The 22137-nt window shown below is 40.1% G+C and overlaps 2 protein-coding genes and 1 long non-coding RNA gene across 3 annotated transcripts; 1 reads left to right on the forward strand and 2 right to left on the reverse strand.

Moving 5' to 3' along the window:
- Positions 1–10390: 10390 nt before the first annotated feature.
- Positions 10391–17535, reverse strand: LOC137168323 (mucin-22-like). Its single transcript, XM_067570864.1, has 2 exons — positions 11286–17535; positions 10391–11186 (listed from the first exon to the last, which is right to left on the reverse strand). The coding sequence occupies exons 1-2, from the start codon at positions 17533–17535 to the stop codon at positions 11098–11100; spliced, it is 6339 nt and encodes a 2112-aa protein (XP_067426965.1). The 3' UTR covers positions 10391–11097.
- Positions 11124–17787, forward strand: LOC137168324 (uncharacterized). The gene is made up of 3 exons (XR_010924263.1): positions 11124–11209; positions 17491–17568; positions 17654–17787. It is a non-coding gene; the product is annotated as an uncharacterized lncRNA (long non-coding RNA).
- A 1098-nt stretch (positions 17788–18885) lies between these two features.
- LOC137168073 (keratin, type I cytoskeletal 24-like) lies at positions 18886–22101 on the reverse strand. The gene is made up of 3 exons (XM_067570520.1): positions 21792–22101; positions 19882–20037; positions 18886–19728 (listed from the first exon to the last, which is right to left on the reverse strand). The coding sequence occupies exons 1-3, from the start codon at positions 21987–21989 to the stop codon at positions 19582–19584; spliced, it is 501 nt and encodes a 166-aa protein (XP_067426621.1). The 5' UTR covers positions 21990–22101; the 3' UTR covers positions 18886–19581.
- Between the last annotated feature and the right edge of the window lie 36 nt (positions 22102–22137).

Below are 22137 nucleotides of genomic sequence, written 5' to 3' on the forward strand. Positions count from 1 at the left end.
GACTAACATACTGGAGCTGAGGCCTACATTTACTAATATAAATTGATGTAGACACCAGATTAAAAGTTACAGATAATAACAGGTTGCAAAAACCCCCCTCCATGTCCACCAGAATACCTGTGATAAGCTTTTAATACATCGACACCGAGCTTCTCTTCGTCTGCTGTGACGACCACAACAGACAACGTTTCATCACCAGAAAACAGGAATAAAAACTGAGCAAATACATTTAGAGTTTGTTCTCTGATTTGAATGATGACATCACATCCACATGCAGAAAACATCATCATCAGTTCTCCTACTAACCTGTATTACTGATGCCAAATAAAGATCAATTGCTGGATTGATTGAATGATTGATTGCCTCCTAACTCACTCACACACACTCACTCACACACACACACACCTCCTCCCCCGCCACAGGGAAACACAACCTGCTCCAGCTCGCCCCTCCCATCATGACCCTGTCAGTCACCTGAATCCTCCGCCTGCAGCACTAAAGGTTGTATAACACCTGCGCGCGCGCACGCACACACACACACACACACACACACACACACACACACACACACACACACACACACACACACAGCCCACCTCCACCTGAGCAGTGTGTGTGAACTTGATAATGGCTTCAATAACAGAAAGTTTCATATCATTTCATTATAAATTCCATTTATATTTAGTTTAGACAGAAAAAGGTTAAGAAGTGCAGTTGTGAAAAATAAATAATATGTGAGGTGAAAGCGGTTATGGTGGTGTCTGGTTGGGGATACTCCTGTGTCAGACACATACACTCCTCACACAGGACGGGTTCTTTTATTGATTACTGATTACTCCGCCGGTTAAACCCTGCTGTCACCGCTCCGAGTGAAGAAAATCCCTCCAGACGACACCAAGTTTCCCAAACAAGGCAAACTAAACTGTCAGGAGGGAAACTGACAACAAATAAGGAAAATAAAAACAGTGAATTTCTGTCTGGAAGTAGGTGAAAAGAGAAAAGAAGCTCCGTGTGTCACCGACTCTCTGCGCTGGAGTTCCCCGCCAGAGAGGCTCCCCGCCCCGGCTGCGCTCCTCAGGCTGATCTCAGCAGTGACACTTCATTTTTTTTCATGTCTGTGACATATTCTACAGATATGGACCTTCAAACTATAGTAAAATGTGTAATGTTTCTGGTATTTTGTCAATGTGACTGTCAACAGATCATTTTCACTCTGTTTTTGCTGAGAAATGCGGAAACAGTAGTCATGCGGTCATGCGGAAAAAATAGGCGATACCCTGAAACTGTAGATGATGTTTGCAGCTGATTTAATCTGTTAACTTTGGCTCCGAAATGAAAAACAAAAAGAAGAAGAACACACGCACACACGCGCTGCTCACAGCCTTCACCTGGTGAACAGGTACACAGATGGTCAATGAACCACATTAAAATGATATTTCTATTGCTATTATTTATTTGTTTTATTATTTTATAGGAAATTGTCTTTGTGGAAAGTTCACAAAGTCCAACATTCAAACTGACAGAAATCATCTTCACTGTTTTCATTGTACAACATAAAAAAAAACTTGTGTTATATATACGTTATATCATGTTATATATAAAAAGTGCAATTTGGGAATTATTCATGTTTGAAAGAAAAAGAATGACTTCCGTATCTCATAATTTTGCTTGTAGCATTTCATATTTGTGAGGAAAAAATGAGTATTTTTTGAGCATTTTTTCATGTCAATGAGAAACTGTGAGAAATCTTGAGATTGTTAATTCAGAAACTCCAGATATTGATGTTTTATGCAAAAAGATTTTATCCACAGAGAGTCTGAGGGAAAAGAGCTCTCAGTTATTCATTCAGCAACCAGACGACCTTTATAGTCACAACATCATTATTAGATTATTTACCTTATTGCTGTCTCTATGGCAACAATCATAAAGCCATGCAGACAGCTGTTGTCCTTCACTGTCTGCTCGTCCAAGGAGAATTTCATACATGACACAGAAACGTCTCCTGGTTATATGACAGTTTTCACATAAATATGAGATGTAGATTCAGTAATTATGTTTTGTCATTATAATAATATACTGTTTACCAAACCCTGTATTATTTATATCTTTGTATGTATGTATTGTTTTATGACAGAATAAAACCAAACATGTGTCTTAAGTCTTTCTTAAACATTTTTAAACAATTGTAAAGACATTTAAAACTATGGAAACAAGTTTTTTCTTAACTTTTAGTGTTTTTATACTGTGTCATTCTTCAGTTTTATGTTTGTATTATTTTAATCGTTTCTGCACGTTTTATGTTGGACTGAATATGTGGAGATGTGTATTATTTGATGTAAATCCATGTATCAAAGCAAAGACGTTATATAGTTATAAACTCACTCTGTTTAACAGACACAGTTAGCTGAGCTTCTTCCTGTAAATAATGACAACGAACAAGATAATACAGTTATTATTTACTCCTGCACGAGTGAGAATGTGCAGGTTTCCTTTCATATGTTCAAATATAAAAGTTAAGATCACACCAGAATGTTTTCTTTACATCGATGGAAAACAAAAAAAAACTTGTTTTCTTGCAGGATGCTATTTGTTAAGGATACCCAACACATAATACACTGTTTTTGGACTATATTATTATATTATGTGTTATAGATATTAATGCATCACAAAGTGCAGACAGGAGCTTTTGCAGTTGGTGCAAGTTGGAAGAGGTTCTACAAAACGATGCTCTAAATTAAGTTAATAATTAAGATTAAATTAAAAATAAAATTAGTTTATTTTCAGGTAAAAAGATGTGGTAAATGTAATAGTTACTACATTGTATTATACTAAGGTCAGAATTCCTTAAATTCAGTGTATTTGCCTCTTTGTCCGCTGGAAATGAATGTTCAGTGATTGTGTAACTCGTGCTGCAGCCTCTCTACACACTCAGGGACTCTGCGTTGTGTTTTTGTTTTGTTGTGTGACTTTTCTGTCACAGTGAAGGGCGGGATTATCTTGATTATCTTGATTATCTTGCAGACAGACTGAATATAAGCAAAAACCTTCCTTGTTCTCATCATCCAAAGTGAAATCCGCCAATCAGAAAATTCTGCAGATCGGAGGTTTTTGCACTTTGGCCATCGATATCTGCCACTTCTTTTGAAGTATATAAAATGTTTGCTGTCATGCATCATAAATCTTTGAGATGTAATTACATTTCACTCATAAAAACTACTAGTTTCTAAAAAGCTGTAATACAGATAAACACACCAAACATTACAGCTGCAGTCTGCTGGACATTATGTAGCTCTTTACATTTACATTTTACATCTATACATCTTTCTTTGATGCATTTTTGACAGTCGTTCAAAGTTCCTACAGACGTTGAAAAACTTCTACTACCACTGAACACCTCTTCCTCCTCCTCCTCCTCCTCCTCCTCCTCAGGGTGTGACAGCAGCTGAATTCTTTGGGAGTCTTCTTTAATCACCTCGAGGCTTTCCCTCCCTGTTGTAAATCATATTTTCTCTCTCTCTTTCTCTTTCTGTCTTTATCCGACCATCAATCATTCACTCAGCTATCTTCTCTCATTCCAAACTGTCCATCAACACTTTGCACGGAAACCTCAACACGCTGCCGCTGCATGACCTTAAATAAATAAACAGCTGAAGAACTTTTTATTGATGATGCACCTCAGTATTTAAAACATCAAATCTGTGTTTTCATCACACATTTCACCAAAGAGCCGAAGACTTTTGTCTTTCTGTCGTCCTGCAGAATTTTTTTCACATTTTTTGAATCTCACATCGTCTCTGTGCAGCTCTGACTGTCGACTCTCAGCAGATAAACTGGGTTTTGTTCCAACCTGCCCTCTTCCTCTGTTTCAGGCTTTTTACTGCACATGTTTACCATAAAAGGAAGTGTGAAGCTGATCCTCACCTGGTAGTGAAGCTGAACTACAAGTGAAACAAGTTTGACTCTTGACAGTCGTGGTGGTCTCTAAAAGGCATTTTGACATTTTAGGACCAAAATAAACAATTTATAACTTTCATTCATTTTTAAATTTGATTTGGGATATTTGGGCCATATTTGCTATTTTACATGCGGACCATTTCAGGCTCACATCCATTTTGTCTGGGCCAGAGGAGGCCAGCAGTGCTGCATCATTGCCTGAAGTGGACCACTTCCATATGCTATGTGGGTTGGTACTTTTACTGCAGTAAAGGATCTGAGTACTTCTATTGAAGGAGTCCGATCAGGGGCCAGAAAAACTTTATCAAGACTTCTCTAATTGTTGTTTCTACAGCAGCTCGACCTCTCAGTGTGTGTACTAGTTGGTGAAAAACAGCAAAACCAGATGTGAGCCTGTAGTTTGAGCTGATGAACAACAGAAAAAACATCACCTGCAGGAGTCAGTGAGGTTTCCTTGCAGTCTTAAAGTTTGTTACCACATCAGAAAGTGTTTTATTATCTAATCTTGGATTCAAATGGCTTCAGGCAGCTCGACAACACAACCAGAAGTGAGTCAGTGAGCAGAAATTAGCCGATATATTCAGTTTAAGGCTGTTTATGTCGTTAAGTGGTTTAATGATAGTAATTACAGTTTATCAGTTTACTACCAACCACAGATCATCAGAAGACGAGAGAAAACGGAGGAAAGCTGCTGCAGGAGGACAGTTGATGGATTCTTAATGTACGATTTGAACACGTTGTACCATCGCACACCTGAATACGCACAACCTGAGCTGAATCAAACCTGAAAGCAGATCAGTTTCTATTCATCCGCTGCCAAGTTCCTGCTCGCTCTGTGATGAGAATCTGTCGTGTTATTTAAACTCAGTCACTGCAAACATGTTCCAGTTCTTCCACCACTCTGATGGCAGGTTGATCTGGTGTCAATTCTCCTGAAAAACAATATTAAACCAACAGTCAGGAGCCCAAATGAACATTAAAGCTGTTTTTCTTGCTGTAATCATTCCTCCTGTTCATACTGACCATTAGAAGATCCCTTCATAATGACCTTACAATGGAAGTGATGGAGGACAAAATCCACAGTCCTCCTTCTGTGCAAAAATGTATTTCAAAGTTTATCTGAAGCTAATATGAAGCTTCGGCGTCCAAATGAGTCAAATCAAGTAGATATCTTTCAACGTTACAGTCTTTTTAGTGCCAAAGTTCCTCTTTTTGTCACTATACTTCCACCGTAGAGATGTGTATATTGTGTTTATGTAGTTTTAATGGTTGATAGTGTATAAATGTGTATGTTGTGTAAATACAGTCAGATGTGTAGCTCTCTATAGAACGTACTACAGTGTATCTACAGGAACGAGTCATAGAAATGCAGCAGGAAAGCTTTCGGTGGGCTTTATTTCTGACAGCACGTCTTGTTTTTTTTGGTTGAATATAGATGTATTTCAGTGTGGTTATGATCCATATGAATACATGTGCTGGAAAAGTATTGAGGACATTTGAAGGCTGTAGTCACTGAATGCTTTCTGTGTGAAAACTATGCAAATGTGTCACAGTTTGCTTCATAACTGTCGCTGTTGTGTCGACTGTGTGTGAAGATGTGGACTCAGTGTTGAACTGTGCAGGTAACCAATGGTAAAAAAAAACAAAAAAAACAAACTGTAATTCAGAAACAACCACAAATTGCAAGTTAATTACAGAAAGCTGTTATCAAGTCATCAAGAAACCTCTGAAATTCAGATTAAAGGTGATCACTTGTCAGCGAAATGTTTCTGATCCTGTTTAGAGGCTGCAGGAATAATAACGTAATAGTTAAAAGCTCAGCAGGAAATAATTACAAGCTCAGTTTCTGCCAAAACATTAACCTTCTGTCTGATTTCTGGAACGTATAAGTCTTTATTTTAATTTACTGAGATTAAAAAAACCTCTTTTGTGTTTGGATCAGATTTGGCTGAGTGTCATCTGAAAAGAATCTAAAGTGGTTCGTGTTGTGTTTGATCCACATCCAGGTGCTGTCACTGTACGTCAAGGGCGTTGGCATAGCGACGGCCTCTTTATCTGGCTGCCTGTTTCTCACCTGTGTGAGAGTAAAACAAGTAACTGGAATCAATTAAGCAGACATTTGACATTAAATATTTTGAGTTTTTTTTTTTCATTGCTCATTTATGGAAGGCTCTGCTCCAACAGGCCTCTGGGAAATACCAGCGATAACAGGTTCTTACATGCACACACAGGAGGTATTTGGTTGCGTAATAGGACACGGCCCAGTGACCTACACACTCACATATTATGTTGCATTTATAGTTTTTTTAGTATATTACATAACGACGTGTTAGTTCTGGCCTGCGGGGCCCCGGGGAAAACGTTTTTTTACTGGGCCCTGGTTGATTCCCAGTGTGCCATGATAGTAAATTTAACATCTTTGTGTTTCTGACTGTTGCTCAGACAAAACGAGTCATCTGAATATGTTAACTTGATTGATAATGATTGACATTTTATACACTGAACAATCAATGGATTAGTAAGGATAATAATTGCAGTACTTCTATGATGGAATAATACGACCTGCCCCTCAGTTTGTTCACAACTTTATAACAAATGAACTCAATAGAAACACACTAGAGTTTGTCCCTCTTCAAAACCAGCAGTAGTAGAAGAAGTGAGATCCTTTACTGCAGTAAAAATACCAATACAACAATGTAAAAATACTCCATTACAAGTAAAAGTCCTGCATGAAAAATCCTACTACAGTAAAAGTACATAAGTATTATGAGCTTGATGTAGTTAAAGTATTGCAGTAAAAGTACATAAGTATTATGAGCTTGATGTAGTTAAAGTATTGCAGTAAAAGTAGTGGTTCGGTCCCTCTGACGGTTTCAGGTATCTGATCGTCCTCCAGAACTTTCTCTGCTCAGCTGCCAAACTCCTGTCAGTCACACCACACCTACCTGTCATCATACACTTCAATTAAAACCCTCCAAACTACAACTGAGAGTCCTCAGGAGGGCAGAGTGCAACATCTGACTTAACGAGGTCTGTCAGACAAAGCTGCAGCTCTGAGAGGTTTACTGCTGCTGCAACGAGGCCACAAAAATCCTGAATGAGAACATGTTTCATTTGGAGAATAATAAAAATGTTGTTGACGTACAGAACAATGTGGTTTTTATTCACAGACTAACAAACTGGATGCTTCAGCTGCCAGTTTATGAGCTTCACTTAAACCTGCATTCACTGATGTTTAGTTTCTATCAGAAACACATAGTGAACAAAACTCTGACGTACCATCAAATTTAAGTTGATATGTTGAACTTGTTAGCAAACAGTTGCTTATTTCCACATCCAGCAGTTATGGAGCAACATTATCATTCATGTGGAGTCGTGTTTCTGTCCACCTGGTGAATGTAAGTCCAATATTCACTCTCTTTTAGCTGTTTTTGCTCTCTACCAACTCCTGAGGGAAATATCTGGCTCTTTAGCTGCTAAATGCTCCACTATGTTCACCAGCTAGTCTACAGCTAACTGTGTCTGATTGCCATTTGGTGCTGAGCAGGTAGTGTACAGTGACTTTTTACAGCTTTTTCACTGAAAACGACACTATGAGAGTGCTGAGAGTGAACCAGAACAGTAAAGTTGCAGCCGGACAGATAAACAATGAGCTGAAACTCACTATAAAGCTCCGTAAAGCCGAGAGGAGCTGCAGAGTCACTGATAATTCTCTGTAGGTTCATCACTACGAGCCACAACTAACACATTACACACTGACAGATCAGACTGTGCAGTTATAGAATATGTATGACACTTAAAGTAAAACTAGTGCAGTCTGATCTAATGATCAGTTTAGTTTTTATTTCATAGGCTTGTTGCACTGTTGATTTATTTTGTGTTATTCTAAGAGAGAGGTGCTTCTAACATTTGCCTTCCTTATTTCTATCAATTAGGGTGAACTAAAGAGAGAAAGAAATGCTGTGAGAAAATTAAGTGTGGATTGGAGAGTTGCACACTTTGTGCAAAGAAACCAAGAAAAAACTGTAATGAACACAGAGTCACATATGGAGGGAATACTCAGCTGTTTACATAATTTTGGCCACATAGTGCATGATGTAAAAATGCAACAACATCCCAAGACACACCTTGTTTCTGTTGAAGCCTTTATCTCTTCATCTGTGTGTGTGTGTGTGACCTTCACATATCTACAGAGGGAGAGGCTGCAGTGTGGCCTTATAAATCTTTACTCAGTAACCTAATTGACTGATTCATTATGTCAAGACAGAAAGGAGCCAGCAGGACAAGCAGAAATGACACTAAATCCTCTAATCTGATGGCAGTTTAACATGTCGATCGGATGTCTGAATAAGAGTCTCTTTTATGTAAAAGTCATGACATCAATCTGACAATGATTTATGTATAAGTTTTACTACGAAACAAGTCTGAACTGAAAGTCATCAAATTAATGAAAAGGCTGTAGCACAAAGTCAATCATGCAAAGAGAGAGAAATGCACATCTTGTAAAAATGTAATATCTCAATTACAAAGTGAAAGAGCAGTGAAGTACTCAGATCCCTTTCTTCAGTAAACGCACAAATACAGCAATGTAAAAATACTCCATTAATAGTAAAAGTCCTGCATGAAAAATCCTACTGCCGTAAAAGTACATAAGTATTATGAGATTGATGTAGTTAAAGTATTGCAGTAAAAGTACATAAGTATTATGAGCTTGATGTAGTTAAAGTATCGCAGTAAAAGTACATAAGTATTATGAGCTTGATGTAGTTAAAGTATTGCAGTAAAAGTAGTGGTTTGGTCCCTCTGACTGATATATTATTATATATGACATCATTAGATTATTAATAGTGAAGCATCAGTGTTAGAGCAGCATGTTACTGTTGTAGCTGCTGGAGGTGGAGCTAGTTTACACTACTTTATATACAGTTAGCTAGTTTAGTCCAGTGGTTCCCAACCTAGGGGTCGGGCCCCTCCAAAGGGTCAGCAGATAAATCTGAGGGGTGGTGAGATGATTAATGGGAGAGGAAAGAAGAAAAAACAAAGCTCTGATACACAAATCTGTTTTCAGTTTTTGGACTTTTTCTCTAATCTCTGATTTTTGCTGAAATATTGGATCATTTGAACATTTATTGAAATGAAAGCATGTGAGAAGTTTAGAGGGAAAAATCACTATTTGGTGGTTCTGTTAACAACTCATAGACATGTGAAATGTGACCCCGACTACACACTGCTTTTTGTAAGACGTCAAAAGCCAAAAAGGTTGGAAACCACAGGTTTCATCTTTAACAATGAGTTGTATTTTAAAAGCTTGTTATATTATCCATTGTGTCAAATCTTCATCTGAAAAGTAACTAAAGCTGTCAAATAAATGTAGTGGAGTAGAAAGTACAATATTTCCCTCTGAAATGTAGTGGAGTGGAAGTATAAAGTAGCACCACATGGAAATACTCAAGTAAAGTACAAGTACCTCTAAACTGTACTTAAGTACAGTACCTGAGTACTTAGTTACTTTCCACCACTGAAGAGAGTGTAGAGGACATGATGGAGTGAACAGTATGGAGTAATAAGACTGGATATGTGGGGGGAGCCAATCGGGTTAAGGCCTTGTAGGTCAAGAGGAGGATATTTGTAGCCAAAGCATTGACATCAGGATAGTAGAAATGTGATCAAACTATTTTCTACTGTATTTCTGTGTTTTAGATGTGTCATCTCCACATTATCCTCTATTGCTTTGTTTTTTAATACTATGTGGTGAAACCAAAGATAATTTTCCACAATGTAGACAATAAAGTTCCTAACTAACAGACCCCTGCAGACTGACACCACACTGAGCTGTTTTCATGCTTTCAGAAGGGACCTGAGCAGCTTTTTATTGTATGATTGAAATGCTGTTCATCTTATTACCCAGCTTGATATTATTTGAAAGTATTTTGTCTTTGGGAATCCATCATGATTATCATTGATGACTGAATGTCATCAGCCCTGCTGAGGCTTTAGTTCAGTGTCATTTTCACTCTGCTGCCACCTGCTGGTGAAACACTTCAAGCTGCAGACTGATCCAAATAAGCCTGTCAGGGTTTAGTTTAGTTAAATATATAAACACCAACATTATGTCATTTAAATATATCATTGGTGCTGTATATTTATTCAATGTTGGATTTAAATTGGTTTAAAATTACCTGGTATTTGGCTCCCACCATTTTCCCCAAGGTTTATTCTATTGTTTACATTATTGTAGAGAATAAGGTTAGCATTAATCAATATTTTCTTGTTGTCAACAAATCCCACGAAGCCAAGCCCAAGTTTTCCGTTGGCTGCTTGAAGGTTTTGTTCCTGTACTTTAACAAAAGTTCTGCATAGATATAATAGAAGTTTTAAAAAATAATAATAATAACAGCAGTAAACAGGACACAAAGTATTTATCAGGTTCATTTGTCAGAGCAGAACTCTCTTTATTGAAGACAGAGGCAGGTAGCTAACAGACATATAAACTGAGTTAAATCATCTTAACATGTTTTTTGATTTTAGTAAAATGTATTTATGTTTTTTCCACAAAATATACCCAAAACCAACATGAACACAGGTATAAAATGGGTTACAGTTTCATATTTTGGAGATTTCCAATAAGTTGAACTTCAGGTTGTTTAAAGTTGAAAGAACTGACATGGATGTTACAAGATATGACATATATGAGTGTTAGTTATAGAGACAAATAACTGAAAAAACTGAAAAAATATGTCTAAACCAAACATAAAAACAATGAATTTCAAAGGTTAAAATGTACACACACAAAATAGTTTGACTAATACAAAATGAACACAGAAATCGAAAAAACGAAAAGATGAAATTAATATGAAAAAAATATATACAAAATATGAAGAACTGCTGATTATGAGCTAAATTCGTTCAAAGACATTTTTAAAAGTCAAGAAAACATTGAACTACAGTGTTTGTGATTCAAACAAATTGTATTTTTAAAATAAAACTTGAATACAGCAAGTCCATTCCTTATCTCCTTATTCAAAAACAGACATATTTTTTATGTACATTTTTTTTACTCGTGTGTTTGTGTAAATCTGTTCAGAGACTATAACTGAATGTGAATGCTGCAGCCTGATAGCCAGCCCCTCCCCGGTTATCCAATCAAGGCTGAATGATGTCATCAAGGCCATCGGGCTCAGCTAATGGGACCTCATCAGTGGAGGTCAGCCAGCGCTGGATGAGAGGAGATGCTGGAAGACAGGACAGAGAGCAGGTTGATGTTTGTGTTGTTGTTGTTGTTGTTGTTGTTGTTGTTGTTGTTGTTGTGAATGGAAACCACTTGTTCTTACCTGAAGCCTCCTGCTTTGCGGACCTCTGCGCTTGTCTTTGTCTCTCCTGACTTCTCTCCCTCCCAGCCGCCGACATTGACAGTGCCGCCATCTTACAGACACTGATTCTCTCATGATTGTTTCCGGCTCCACTACCAGTACTCCTGACTGGCCCGTTGCTGCTGGTGATCACCCTTCCCCCTGCACTATTGGCCCTCCCTAATCTGGGGGAGCTCATGCCCCTTCCCCCACCTCTGCTGTTGATTCTCTCAATACTACCTGACCCGCTGAGTTTAGACCCACTCCCAGTGCTGCTAATGCGATTCCCACCAGCAGAGGAACTGCTCAGCCACCCACCGCTACCCCCGCTGACACTCCTCCTCTCTGCAGGGCTGTGGGTTCTGTGTCTAGTGGTTGTTTTCCCTCTGCCTGGTTGTCCCCCGCTCCCCACGCTGCTCTTGTGGCCACTAGCTGAGCTGTAAACGGGTTTACTTTCGCCGCTGCCCGTACTGAATTTCCCAGAGATGCTAATCATGTGGTTTCCAGATGAACTGCTGAGCTTGCCGCCACTACCTGAGCTACTTAACTTTTCAGCGCTACCTTGGCTGTTACTGCGTCTAAGAACACTACCAGCACTACTGACTCTGTTTCCACTACCCATTTGGTTACCAGGTGTAGTAATTATTTTGCAACTGCTAGTGCTAACACGGACCCTCTCTGAGCCACTGCCACTACTCAAACTTCCAGTACTCCCACCATAAACTCTCCACTCCCCACTCCCTGTGCTGCCAAATCTCCCTTTTCTTGATGTTTTTGTTGCCAGTTGCGTGGCCACTGATGGGCTGTCTTCACTCCCCGTGTTAGGTAAGCTACCATTGCCATCCAGGCTGCTCTTACGTCCAATAGAGCCCCCATAAACTATCCACTCCCCACTTCCTTTTTTGCCAAACCTCCCTGTCCCTGGTTGGCTTGTTGCTGGGAGTGTGGCTACTGGCAAGCTTTCTTCACTCTCTTTTCTGGGTAACTTCGACCGTCCACGATTGCCACCCTGAACCATCCACTCCTCACTGTCAAGCCTGATTTCACCCTGTATCTCTGATGTAGTGACAGCATCTGTATCACCACCGACTGTACCTGCTGAATTAGCAGTCGTGTCATCAAACCTAGCTGCCATACCTCCTCTGCTGCAATCCATGCCACTCATTTTACCTTCTGCATCTCTAAAGCTGGTTCCTCCAGGAGCAGGGACATTTCCAAAGCTGTCATCTGCCTTGCTATCAACCAGACATTCACTGCTTATCTGCCCCCTCTCCTTACTATCCATATTGGGAGTCTCTGTCTGGTCTTCTGAACCATGCCTGGTTTCCAGACTGCCAACTGAACTGCCATCGAATGATTCAAAATGCAAACTGCTTCCATTTTTCACTGATGTGGTAACTTTTCTATTCCTGTCAGTGTCTAACAAAGCTTGACCTCGACTAGATGATATGTACTGGCTTTCCTCTTTTGTTGAAAGAATGTATTTCTCAACTGGTCTCACACATACACTTGCCTCAGTTAGATTCAGGCATACTTTGTCATCTTCTTCTTCACCAGTCAGACTCAGACACACCTTGGCCTCAACTTTACTCAGACATGTTTCTGGGTCATTTTGGCTTAAATTCATTTTGGGGTCAATTGGACATACTTCTGTCTCTATGGGACATGCGACAGGCACTGTTGTGCTCAGAGGCTCCTCATCATCACATGAACTCAAGATCACACCACAATCTGTTAGACTTGCCAGCTTTACCCCATTCGTAACATGGAAACCGGTGACTACCTCTTCCCTATTCACCTCTAATTCTGCTTCCTTCATAATCTCTTTACTCTGTACAGTAGTACTCTCTCTGACAAGGATGTCATCACTGTTTGCCTTACAGGGTGAAGCAGTTGGAAGACTGAACCCTACATCTACATCCTCCTTCACCTTGTTTTGTTTACTGTTGGACTCATCGCATAGGGAGAAACTCTGATCTAATCCACGGACAAGCGAAGTGCCCTCTACCTCTACCTCTACCTCTTCTCTGTTCTCATCATCCATCAAGGTCACCTCACAGGAGACTTCACCCTGAACCCCTTCAGATCCAGTAACTTCGAATGTTGTAACAACAACTTCACCTGCATCCCTGACCACTCCTGCTTGAGTCTCCAACTTCAAAGACACAACCTGTGCTGGATTTTCGTTCTTAGCATGGACGTAGTCCTCAGTGCAATCTATTTGAGCAGTTTCTGTCGCTTTAACTTCCATGGTAGTTTGTTTGAGAAAAAAAGACTCTGGTTCATCCTGAACACCAGCACTCCCAACAGGTTGTGTGTTAGGAAGCGAACTGGTAATTCCTATTGTCGTATTTATCTCAGTTTTAGAAGACATGACAACAGATCTTTCCTCAACACCCTGGCTAATCTGAGTGCCAACAATCGATTTGTTAAGCAAATCGATTGTTGGCAAAGGATCTATAGAGTGGACTTTAGGCTCTAAAAGGCTACTCCACCTGTTTACAGTTATTGATTTCCTCAAAGTCTCTGCACTCGCATTTATACTCTTTGTGTTAAGGTTATCATTTCTGTCTGAGATACAGGGTGAAGCAATAAGAAGGCCAGGCCCTGCATCTGCATCCTCCTTTATGTTGTTTTGTTTGCTGTTGGACACATCGCAAAAGGACAAGTTCTTATCTAATCCATGGACAAGCGAAGTACTCTCTACTTCTACTTCTATCTCTTCTCTGTTCTTGTCATCCATCAGGGTCACCTCACAGGAGACTTCACCCTGAACCCCTTCAGATCCAGACACTTCGAATGCTGTAATAGCAACTTTATCTTCATCCTTGACCACTTCTGCTTGAGTCTCCAACTTCAAAGACAGATTAGATCTTTCCTCAACACCCTGGCTAATCTGAGTGCCAACCATTGTTTTCTTAGGCAGATCAGGATCTACCAAGTGGACTTTATCTTCTAAAAGGCTGCTCCACCTGTTGATTGTCATTGTTTTCCTTAAAGTCTCTGCACTTGCAGTTATACCCTCTCTGACAAGGATGTCATCATTGTTTGTGCTACAGGATGAAGCAGTTAGCAGGCTGGACCCTACATCTGCATCCTCCTTCACGTCATTTTGTTTGCTGTTGGACTCATCACACAAGGACAAACTCTGATCTAATCCATGGACAAGCGAAGTACCCTCTACTTTTATCTCTACCTCTTCTCTGCTCTTGTCATCCATCAGGGTCACCTCACAGGAGACTTCACTCTGAACTCCTTCAGATCCAGACACTTCAAATGCTGTAACAGCAACTTCACCTGTATCCCTGACCACTTCTGCTTGAGTCTCCAACTTCAAAGACACAACAGATCTTTCTTCAACACCCTGGCTAATCTGAGTGCCAACTATCGATTTGTTAAGCAGATCAGGATCTGTAGAGTGGACATTACCTTCTAAAAGGCTGCTCCACCTGTTGATAGTCATTGATTTCCTCAAAGCCTCTGCACTTGCAGTTTTACCTTCTCTGACAAGGATGTCATCGCTGTTTGCACTACAGGATGTAGCAGCTGGAAGGCCAGACCCTACATCTGCATCTTCCTTCATGTCTTTTTGTTTACTGTTGGACTCGTCACACAAAGACGAACTCTGATCTAATCCAAGGACAAGGGAAGTACCCTCTACTTCTACCTCTACTTCTTCTCTGTTTTTGTCATCCATCAGGGTCACCTCACAGGAGACTTCAGCCTGAACCCCTTCAGATCCAGACACTTCAAATGCTCTAACATCAACTTGACCTGCATCCTTGACCACTTCTGCTTGAGTCTCCAACTTCAAAGACACAACAGATCTTTCCTCAACACCCTGGCTAATTTGAGTGCCAACAATCAATTTGTCAAGCAGATCAGGATCTGTAGAGAGGACATTACCTTCTAAAAGGCTGCTCCACCTGTTGATAGTCATTGATTTCCTCAAAGCCTCTGCACTTGCAGTTTTACTCTCTTTGACAAGGATGTCATCGCTGTTTGCATTACAGGATGTAGCAGTTGCAAGGTCAGATCCTTCATCTGCATCTTCCTTCATGTCTTTTTGTTTACTGTTGGACTCGTCACACAAAGACAAACTCTGATCTAATCCAAGGACAAGGGAAGTACCCTCCACTTCTACCTCTACCTCTTCTCTGTTCTTGTCATCCATCAGGGTCACCTCACAGGAGACTTCAGCCTGAACCCCTTCAGATCCAGACACTTCAAATGCTCTAACATCAACTTGACCTGCATCCTTGATGACTTCTGCTTGAGTCTCCAACTTCAAAGACACAACAGATCTTTCCTCAACACCCTGGCTAATTTGAGTGCCAACAATCGATTTGTCAAGCAGATCAGGATCTGTAGAGTGGACATTACCTTCTAAAAGGCTGCTCCACCTGTTGATAGTCATCGATTTCCTCAAAGCCTCTGCACTTGCAGTTTTACTCTCTTTGACAAGGATGTCATCGCTGTTTGCATTACAGGATGTAGCAGTTGCAAGGTCAGATCCTTCATCTGCATCTTCCTTCATGTCTTTTTGTTTACTGTTGGACTCGTCACACAAAGACAAACTCTGATCTAATCCAAGGACAAGGGAAGTACCCTCTACTTCTACCTCTACCTCTTCTCTGTTCTTGTCATCCATCAGGGTCACCTCACAGGAGACTTCAGCCTGAACCCCTTCAGATCCAGACACTTCGAATGCTGTAACGGCAACTTTACCTTCATCCTTAACCACCTCAGCTTGAGTCTCCAACTTCAAAGACATGATAGATCTTTCCTCAACATCCTGGCTAATCTGAATGCCAACAGTCAATTTGTCAAGCAGATCAGGATCTGTAGAGTGGACATTACCTTCTAAAAGGCTGCTCCACCTGTTGATTGTCAATGATTTCCTCAAAGCCTCTGCACTTGCAGTTTTATTCTCTCTGACAAGGATGTCATCACTGTTTGCACTACAGGATGAAGCACTTAGAAGGCCGGACCCTACATCTGCATCCTCCGTCACATCTTTTTGTTTGCTGTTGGACTCATCACACAAGGACAAACTCTGATCTAATCCATGGAGAAGCGAAGTACCCTCTACTTCTACCTCTACCTCTTCTCTGTTCTTCTCGTCCATCAGGGTCACCTCACAGGAGACTCCATCTTGAACCCCTTCAGATCCAGACACTTCAAATGCTCTAACAGCAACTTCACATGCATCCTTGACCACTTCTGCTTGAGTCTCCAACTTCAAAGACAGATTAGATCTTTCCTCAACATCCTGGCTAATCTGAATGCCAACAATTGATTGGTTAAGCAGAACAGGATCTACAGAGTGGACTTTATCTTCTAAAAGGCTGCTCCACCTGTTGATAGTCATTGATTTCCTCAAAGTCTCTGCACTTGCAGTTTTACTCTCTCTGACAAGGATGTCATCACTGTTTGTGCTACAGGATGAAGCAGTTAGCAGGCCGAACCCTACAACTGCATCCTCCTTCACGTCGTTTTGTTTACTTTTGGACTTGTCGCACAAAGACAAACTCTTATCTAATCCATGGACAAGCGAAGTACCCTCTACTTTTACCTCTACCTCTTCTCTGTTGTTGTCATCGCTGACCACTTCTGCTTGAGTGTCCAATGTCAAAGAGACAACCTGTGCTGGATCTTGGTTTGAATCATGGACGTAACCCTCAGTGCAATCCAGTTCAGCAGTTTCTGTCTGTATGACTACCTCTGCAAGAGTTTGTGAGCTGGGATCAGTTACGGTTGTCTGTGTGATGAAATGTGATTCTTGCTTTACATCTGCACCAGTAACAGTCTCTGTGATCTCTGTGTTAGTGTTTGTCCCTTCTTTAAAACCAACTTCTATGGTCTCCAAATTTATAGCTTGGACTTTATCTTCTACAAGACTGCTGAACCTGTTGATCATCATTGATTCCATCTCGGTCTTATCAGAAAGAGCTCCTGTTCTCTGGTTTTCAGACTTGTTTTCAGACTGATAGCCAATCAGTTTTGAAGTGTTAATTGATGTCAGTGGTGAGTTGTTTTGGACTCTAATTGACCCAACTGTGGTCACTGTTTCTGGGAGTGGGTAGAATAGGGGTGTTTGTTGGACAGTGTCGATGTAGCTTTGAATCTGATCTGCACCCATATTTAGATTTCCTTCCTGAAAACTGACTGTTTTGTCCTGTATAAGTTTTCTCCTGAAGGCAGCAGTATTGGAAGGAGCACAGAAAGACATATCAGCAGGCTTGGAGACCCTGTGGAGAAAAAGGTTATACAATATTAAAATTAATATTAAACATTATGTATTCAGGAAATCTCAAGGAAAGTGTCTCTAACTTGAAGCTGTGTTGCAGTTCATTCCAGCAGTGAGGTGTTACTGGAAACCAGTCTGTCCCAGTTCAGAGTTTGTATGGGGAACTTCTAAAGCCAACCTGCTCTGTGAACAGGTACAGGTATGCTGCTGCCTTCTGGATGCCAGTGACGACCATCCAACCTTTTCATTTAACTCACAGTGGTCAGTGTGGTAGCAGTCTGCTGTAATGAATCAAATGGCACTGTGGTAGATAGTGTTCAGGGGTTTAAGGGTGGCAGTAGCAGCATGAGCATACAGAATATGTCCATAATCCACCGTGGACAGTATGGCAGATTGTATAATATGTTTTCTGCTTTGAAAAGAGAAACAAGCTCTGTTCCGGTACAAGAATCCATTTTGAATTTTTAGTGTTTGAGAGAGATATTCAACATGAGTTTCGTAGGACAATATGCTGTCTTACACAAGTCCTGAGTATTTATAATGCTGCATTGTGTCAGTTAGTTCTCGATTTAGAGCATGAATAGGTGTGGGAACATCAATGGTTTTCACTCTTGTGAAATGCACACATTTTGCCTTTTCTGAATATAGAACACGCTTTAAATCAAACAGAAAGGTCTGGAGGTCATCAAAAGCAGACTAACCTGATTTTTTTGGGGGGGAGTTTTGCCTTATTTGAATCATGTGTCTAAGGGTATATATGCTATATAAGAGGATAACTTAATTAATTGTCTGTCATATTAATTATGAATGATTTGTAGCAAAAAGGCTAAAATATGCAAAACCTCAGTCTGGTGCACTGAGGTGGATGATGATGGTCAGGTAAATGTGTATGTCAGACATCAGAGCTCTGCATTTATCTGTTTTATCTCCATTATCATTACCACTGGCAGCCTCGTCCTTCCAGCAGCCTCCGATAGTTCTGTATCTCAATCTCCAGCCGGCTCTTGACGTCCAGCAGGTCCTGATGATTCGCAGCCTGCTGAGCTGCAGCCTGCAGCGCCGAGTCCAGATCACTGCACAGACTGTCTGCTCTCTGCTGCAGGAACTCCAGCTGCAGGGCAGAGGACTCCATCTGCTGCTGCCCATAACTCTCCAGCTGCATGTTCTACAGACAGACACACATGATTAGTGCTGCAACCAACCATTATTAGTCATTTGGTTCAGAAAATGTCGATTAGTGTTTCTCAAAGCCCAAGATGACGTCCTCAGATGTCTTGTTTTGTCCAGTACCCAAAGATATTCAGTTTACTGTCATAGAGACTGAGAATTTAAGAAGCTGGAATCAGAGAACATGGACATTTCATTTTTTTCTTAGAAAAATGACTCCAAACGATTAATTGACTATCAGAATAGTTGGTGATAAATTCAATAGTTAACAACTAATCAATTAACTGAGTAATTGTTGCAGCTCTACATATGATGCTGCATGTTAGGCATCTTATGTTAAGACTTTACTTCTTATGTTAAGTTCCACAGAGCCTCCAACAACTCCATTTTCAAAGATTTGACTGTGTCATCCAATATAAAGTCACCACAAGCTCAACACCTCAAACACAGCAGCTTACATCTACAACCTTCACTGGACAATAAAAGCAACATTTCAACACAAGAACTTTAAATCCGGACCAAAAATGTTGGAATAAACAAACGAGTCGATGTGTGAATGTCTATTTTTAAAGACACCAGGCTTAGAACTTAAAAATGATACTTTGGCGCCATCTGGTAGTAGAATCAAGAACAACACACAATGAACTCAAAGAGGAGGCAGCATCACACGCTCACATTAAATTTGGGTTCAATTTGTATGGCTTTAACCAGTAACACATCCATCCTTCCATGACCTTAGTGCAGTCAGCGTATTTCTGCGTTTTTTCAACAAACTGTGTGAAGCTTTTACAGCATTAGAGAACATATCATTTTAGATAAAAGAAACAGTTGTAGTGTACTTTCATGTTATTAATGTAAAATCTAAGGAGCAGTAATGTAGTTGTATCTCACCTGAGCCTGCAGTAGCATCAGCTCTTCCTCCAGACTCGCTGCTGTTGCCCTCAGCTGCTTCAGCCCAACTGTGGCGACCTCGGACACCGCTGGACTGTCAAAGGTCAACGTGGGCACCTGAGCAAGACAAACCTGCTTTAATGACGTATATATATATATATATGTATATATATATATATATATATATATACTGGGATTACAGAATTTAAAAATAATACCAACGAATCATTTCCTCACTCCACTCGTGTTCCCTGTTCTAGGTGTGTCTACCTGATTGTTGAAGCAACTCTCATCTAAGTTGTGGTCGAACAGCGTCACACTTGTGTGTCTGCAGTCGTTCAGCTGCAGTTTCAGGTCTGCTGACTGGCCAAGCTGCATCTCCACGGCGACGCCCCTTGACGCTTGGGCCAGGAGACCCTGCACATTCTGGAAAGGTGGACAGGAAACAGTAAGGAGATGAAGTACATTGTACATTTTTAATAACCCAAGTAGTGCTCATTTTTTTAGCAACAACTGTGATGAAATATATTCAACATGATGAAGACGAGATGAAACTGACATCATTAAAGAAAAATAAAATCTGCAGGCAATAACAATAAAAAAGAGGTTCATAATCCCTTATTTATCAATTTAAGGTTCTTAAAGGGCAAAAACTAAACCCATTAAAAACACCTTAATTATTAAATTAATTTTTAATAATTTTAAGTGTGCAACAGGATGAAGCAGTTAGATTAATTTTAAGCAAGAAGTCCTCCAAATGAAACTCCAGATACGTGGTTTGATCATGTGACTCCGGAACGATTCATAGCAGCGTTTTCTAATCTGGCGCCTCTATCAGCAGTAATCAGCAGGACGACATCGTCTGTCTGTGGTTTCCAAAACTGTCACACATCACTGTTAAACAAAAATGATGTTTTATGATGTGACGACTCTGTGGTTAAGGTCTCACTTTGTTAGAGAAAAATGTGGTGTGGGTTAAAGTTACTACTTCCTTCAAGTTAGGCCACCTTCGTCATCATGGCTACAATAATAACCACGAGGTTAAGGTCCTGACTGGCGGTTGGAAACAGGAAATGAACAGAAGTCCTCTGCTGGGTTAAAACCTCCATGCACCCTCCTTCTCTGAAATATGTCCACATATATATAAACGTCATCTGAACTGCACCACTGCTCCACCTCACAGTTACTACGACCGCTAGATGGCAGCTGTCACTCAAACTAACTATAGGTCATTTTTAGGCAACAGACATTACCACCTGTCAATTTAAAAGATACAAGACTTTTCATTAATTTACACAATAATTTGTATTTGTACACTTAATTTTTCATAATTTTTACCTTAATTAGAAAATTATGGTCTTTCAAGATATAAATTAAGGGATGGTTTTCATGGTTTTTGGACCATTTTAGGGTTTTTTTCTGATTAAAATTCTTTTAAAGGTTCGTTCTGGCAATTTTCTATATTTTTCTTATCGTCAACAAATCTCATGTTTGGATCCATGTTTGTGTGTGTATCAAAGCCTGATATATCATGAAGAGTTTGGTCACATTCGTTTTTTTAGAAACGACTCCAAAGACTAATAACAGCATCATGTTTTCGGTCTCTGGAGAGTAGTTCTGTGTAAAGCAGACGCCTTTTTACTAGACCTTCAGTACAAAGTCAGAGGTTGTGATATGCAGCACAACAAGCTAGTGAAGCTGTAAACAGAACTGTGTTCCTGCACATGCTCAGTGGCGTCTGCCTTACACAGAACTACTCCCTGGAGACTGAAAACGTGATGCTGTTATTAGTCTTTGGAGCCGTTTCTAAACAAACTAACGTGACCAAACTCTTCATGATGAAGGAACATATGACCCAGTGCAGCGGTGTGACTCACTGTTTTTTCTAATAGTTTCTGAACAAGAACGGAGGAATAAGATATATCAGGCTTTAAACTGTGGAAATAATACATTGAAAATACTTTAATTTTTATCATTATTAATGAGTAAATTAATGGAAATTTAAATTACTAAATCAATTGTTTTGTTTTCATAGTGACTAGTTATAAAAATGGAGAGCATATTAAATGGAAGATTGGTTCAGAGTAACAACTAAATGACTAAAACTCATATGAACGTTTGATCTCAGGACTAAATCTAATTATCTGACAGAATCCAGGTGAGTCTGGTTGTAGTTTTACCTGCTGGTGTTGTATCTGCAGCTCCATCATCTGTTGTGTTTGACCTTTGAGGAGATTCTGGAGCTCCGGCAGTTTGTGCGTCATCAGCTCTTCGTCCTGCAGCCTCAGGTTGTTAAGCTCCGCCTCCACACGGCCACAGTTCTCCTGCTCATTTTCACACCTGCCCACACAGCAGGGGATGATGGGATATGTATGCATATTCTTGACAACTTTGTGTTTGCTTTCACTGTATGTTTGTATTGTTGACTTACTTTACTTATTTTCTTGTTTTATTGATTGATGTGATTTTAAATTGTTTGTTTCATTGTTGCGGTGGAAGACCAAAGAATAAAGAATCTACACTGTG

This window comes from Thunnus thynnus, chromosome 17, assembly GCF_963924715.1.
Source record: "Thunnus thynnus chromosome 17, fThuThy2.1, whole genome shotgun sequence".
Taxonomy (NCBI): Eukaryota; Metazoa; Chordata; class Actinopteri; order Scombriformes; family Scombridae; genus Thunnus; species Thunnus thynnus.

Bases quoted from the DNA above. Each gene is read 5' to 3' on its own strand.
- LOC137168073 (XM_067570520.1), bottom strand. From the start codon at position 21,989: ATGCATACATATCCCATCATCCCCTGCTGTGTGGGCAGGTGTGAAAAT. The intron at 20,038-21,791 runs GTAAAACTACAA...CCACCTTTCCAG, and splicing joins TGCAGATACAACACCAGCAG to AATGTGCAGGGTCTCCTGGC. The intron at 19,729-19,881 runs GTAGACACACCT...TGTCTTGCTCAG, and splicing joins AGAGTTGCTTCAACAATCAG to GTGCCCACGTTGACCTTTGA.
- LOC137168323 (XM_067570864.1), bottom strand. From the start codon at position 17,535: ATGTCTTTCTGTGCTCCTTCCAATACTGCTGCCTTCAGGAGAAAACTT. The intron at 11,187-11,285 runs GTAAGAACAAGT...CCTGTCTTCCAG, and splicing joins CGCAAAGCAGGAGGCTTCAG to CATCTCCTCTCATCCAGCGC.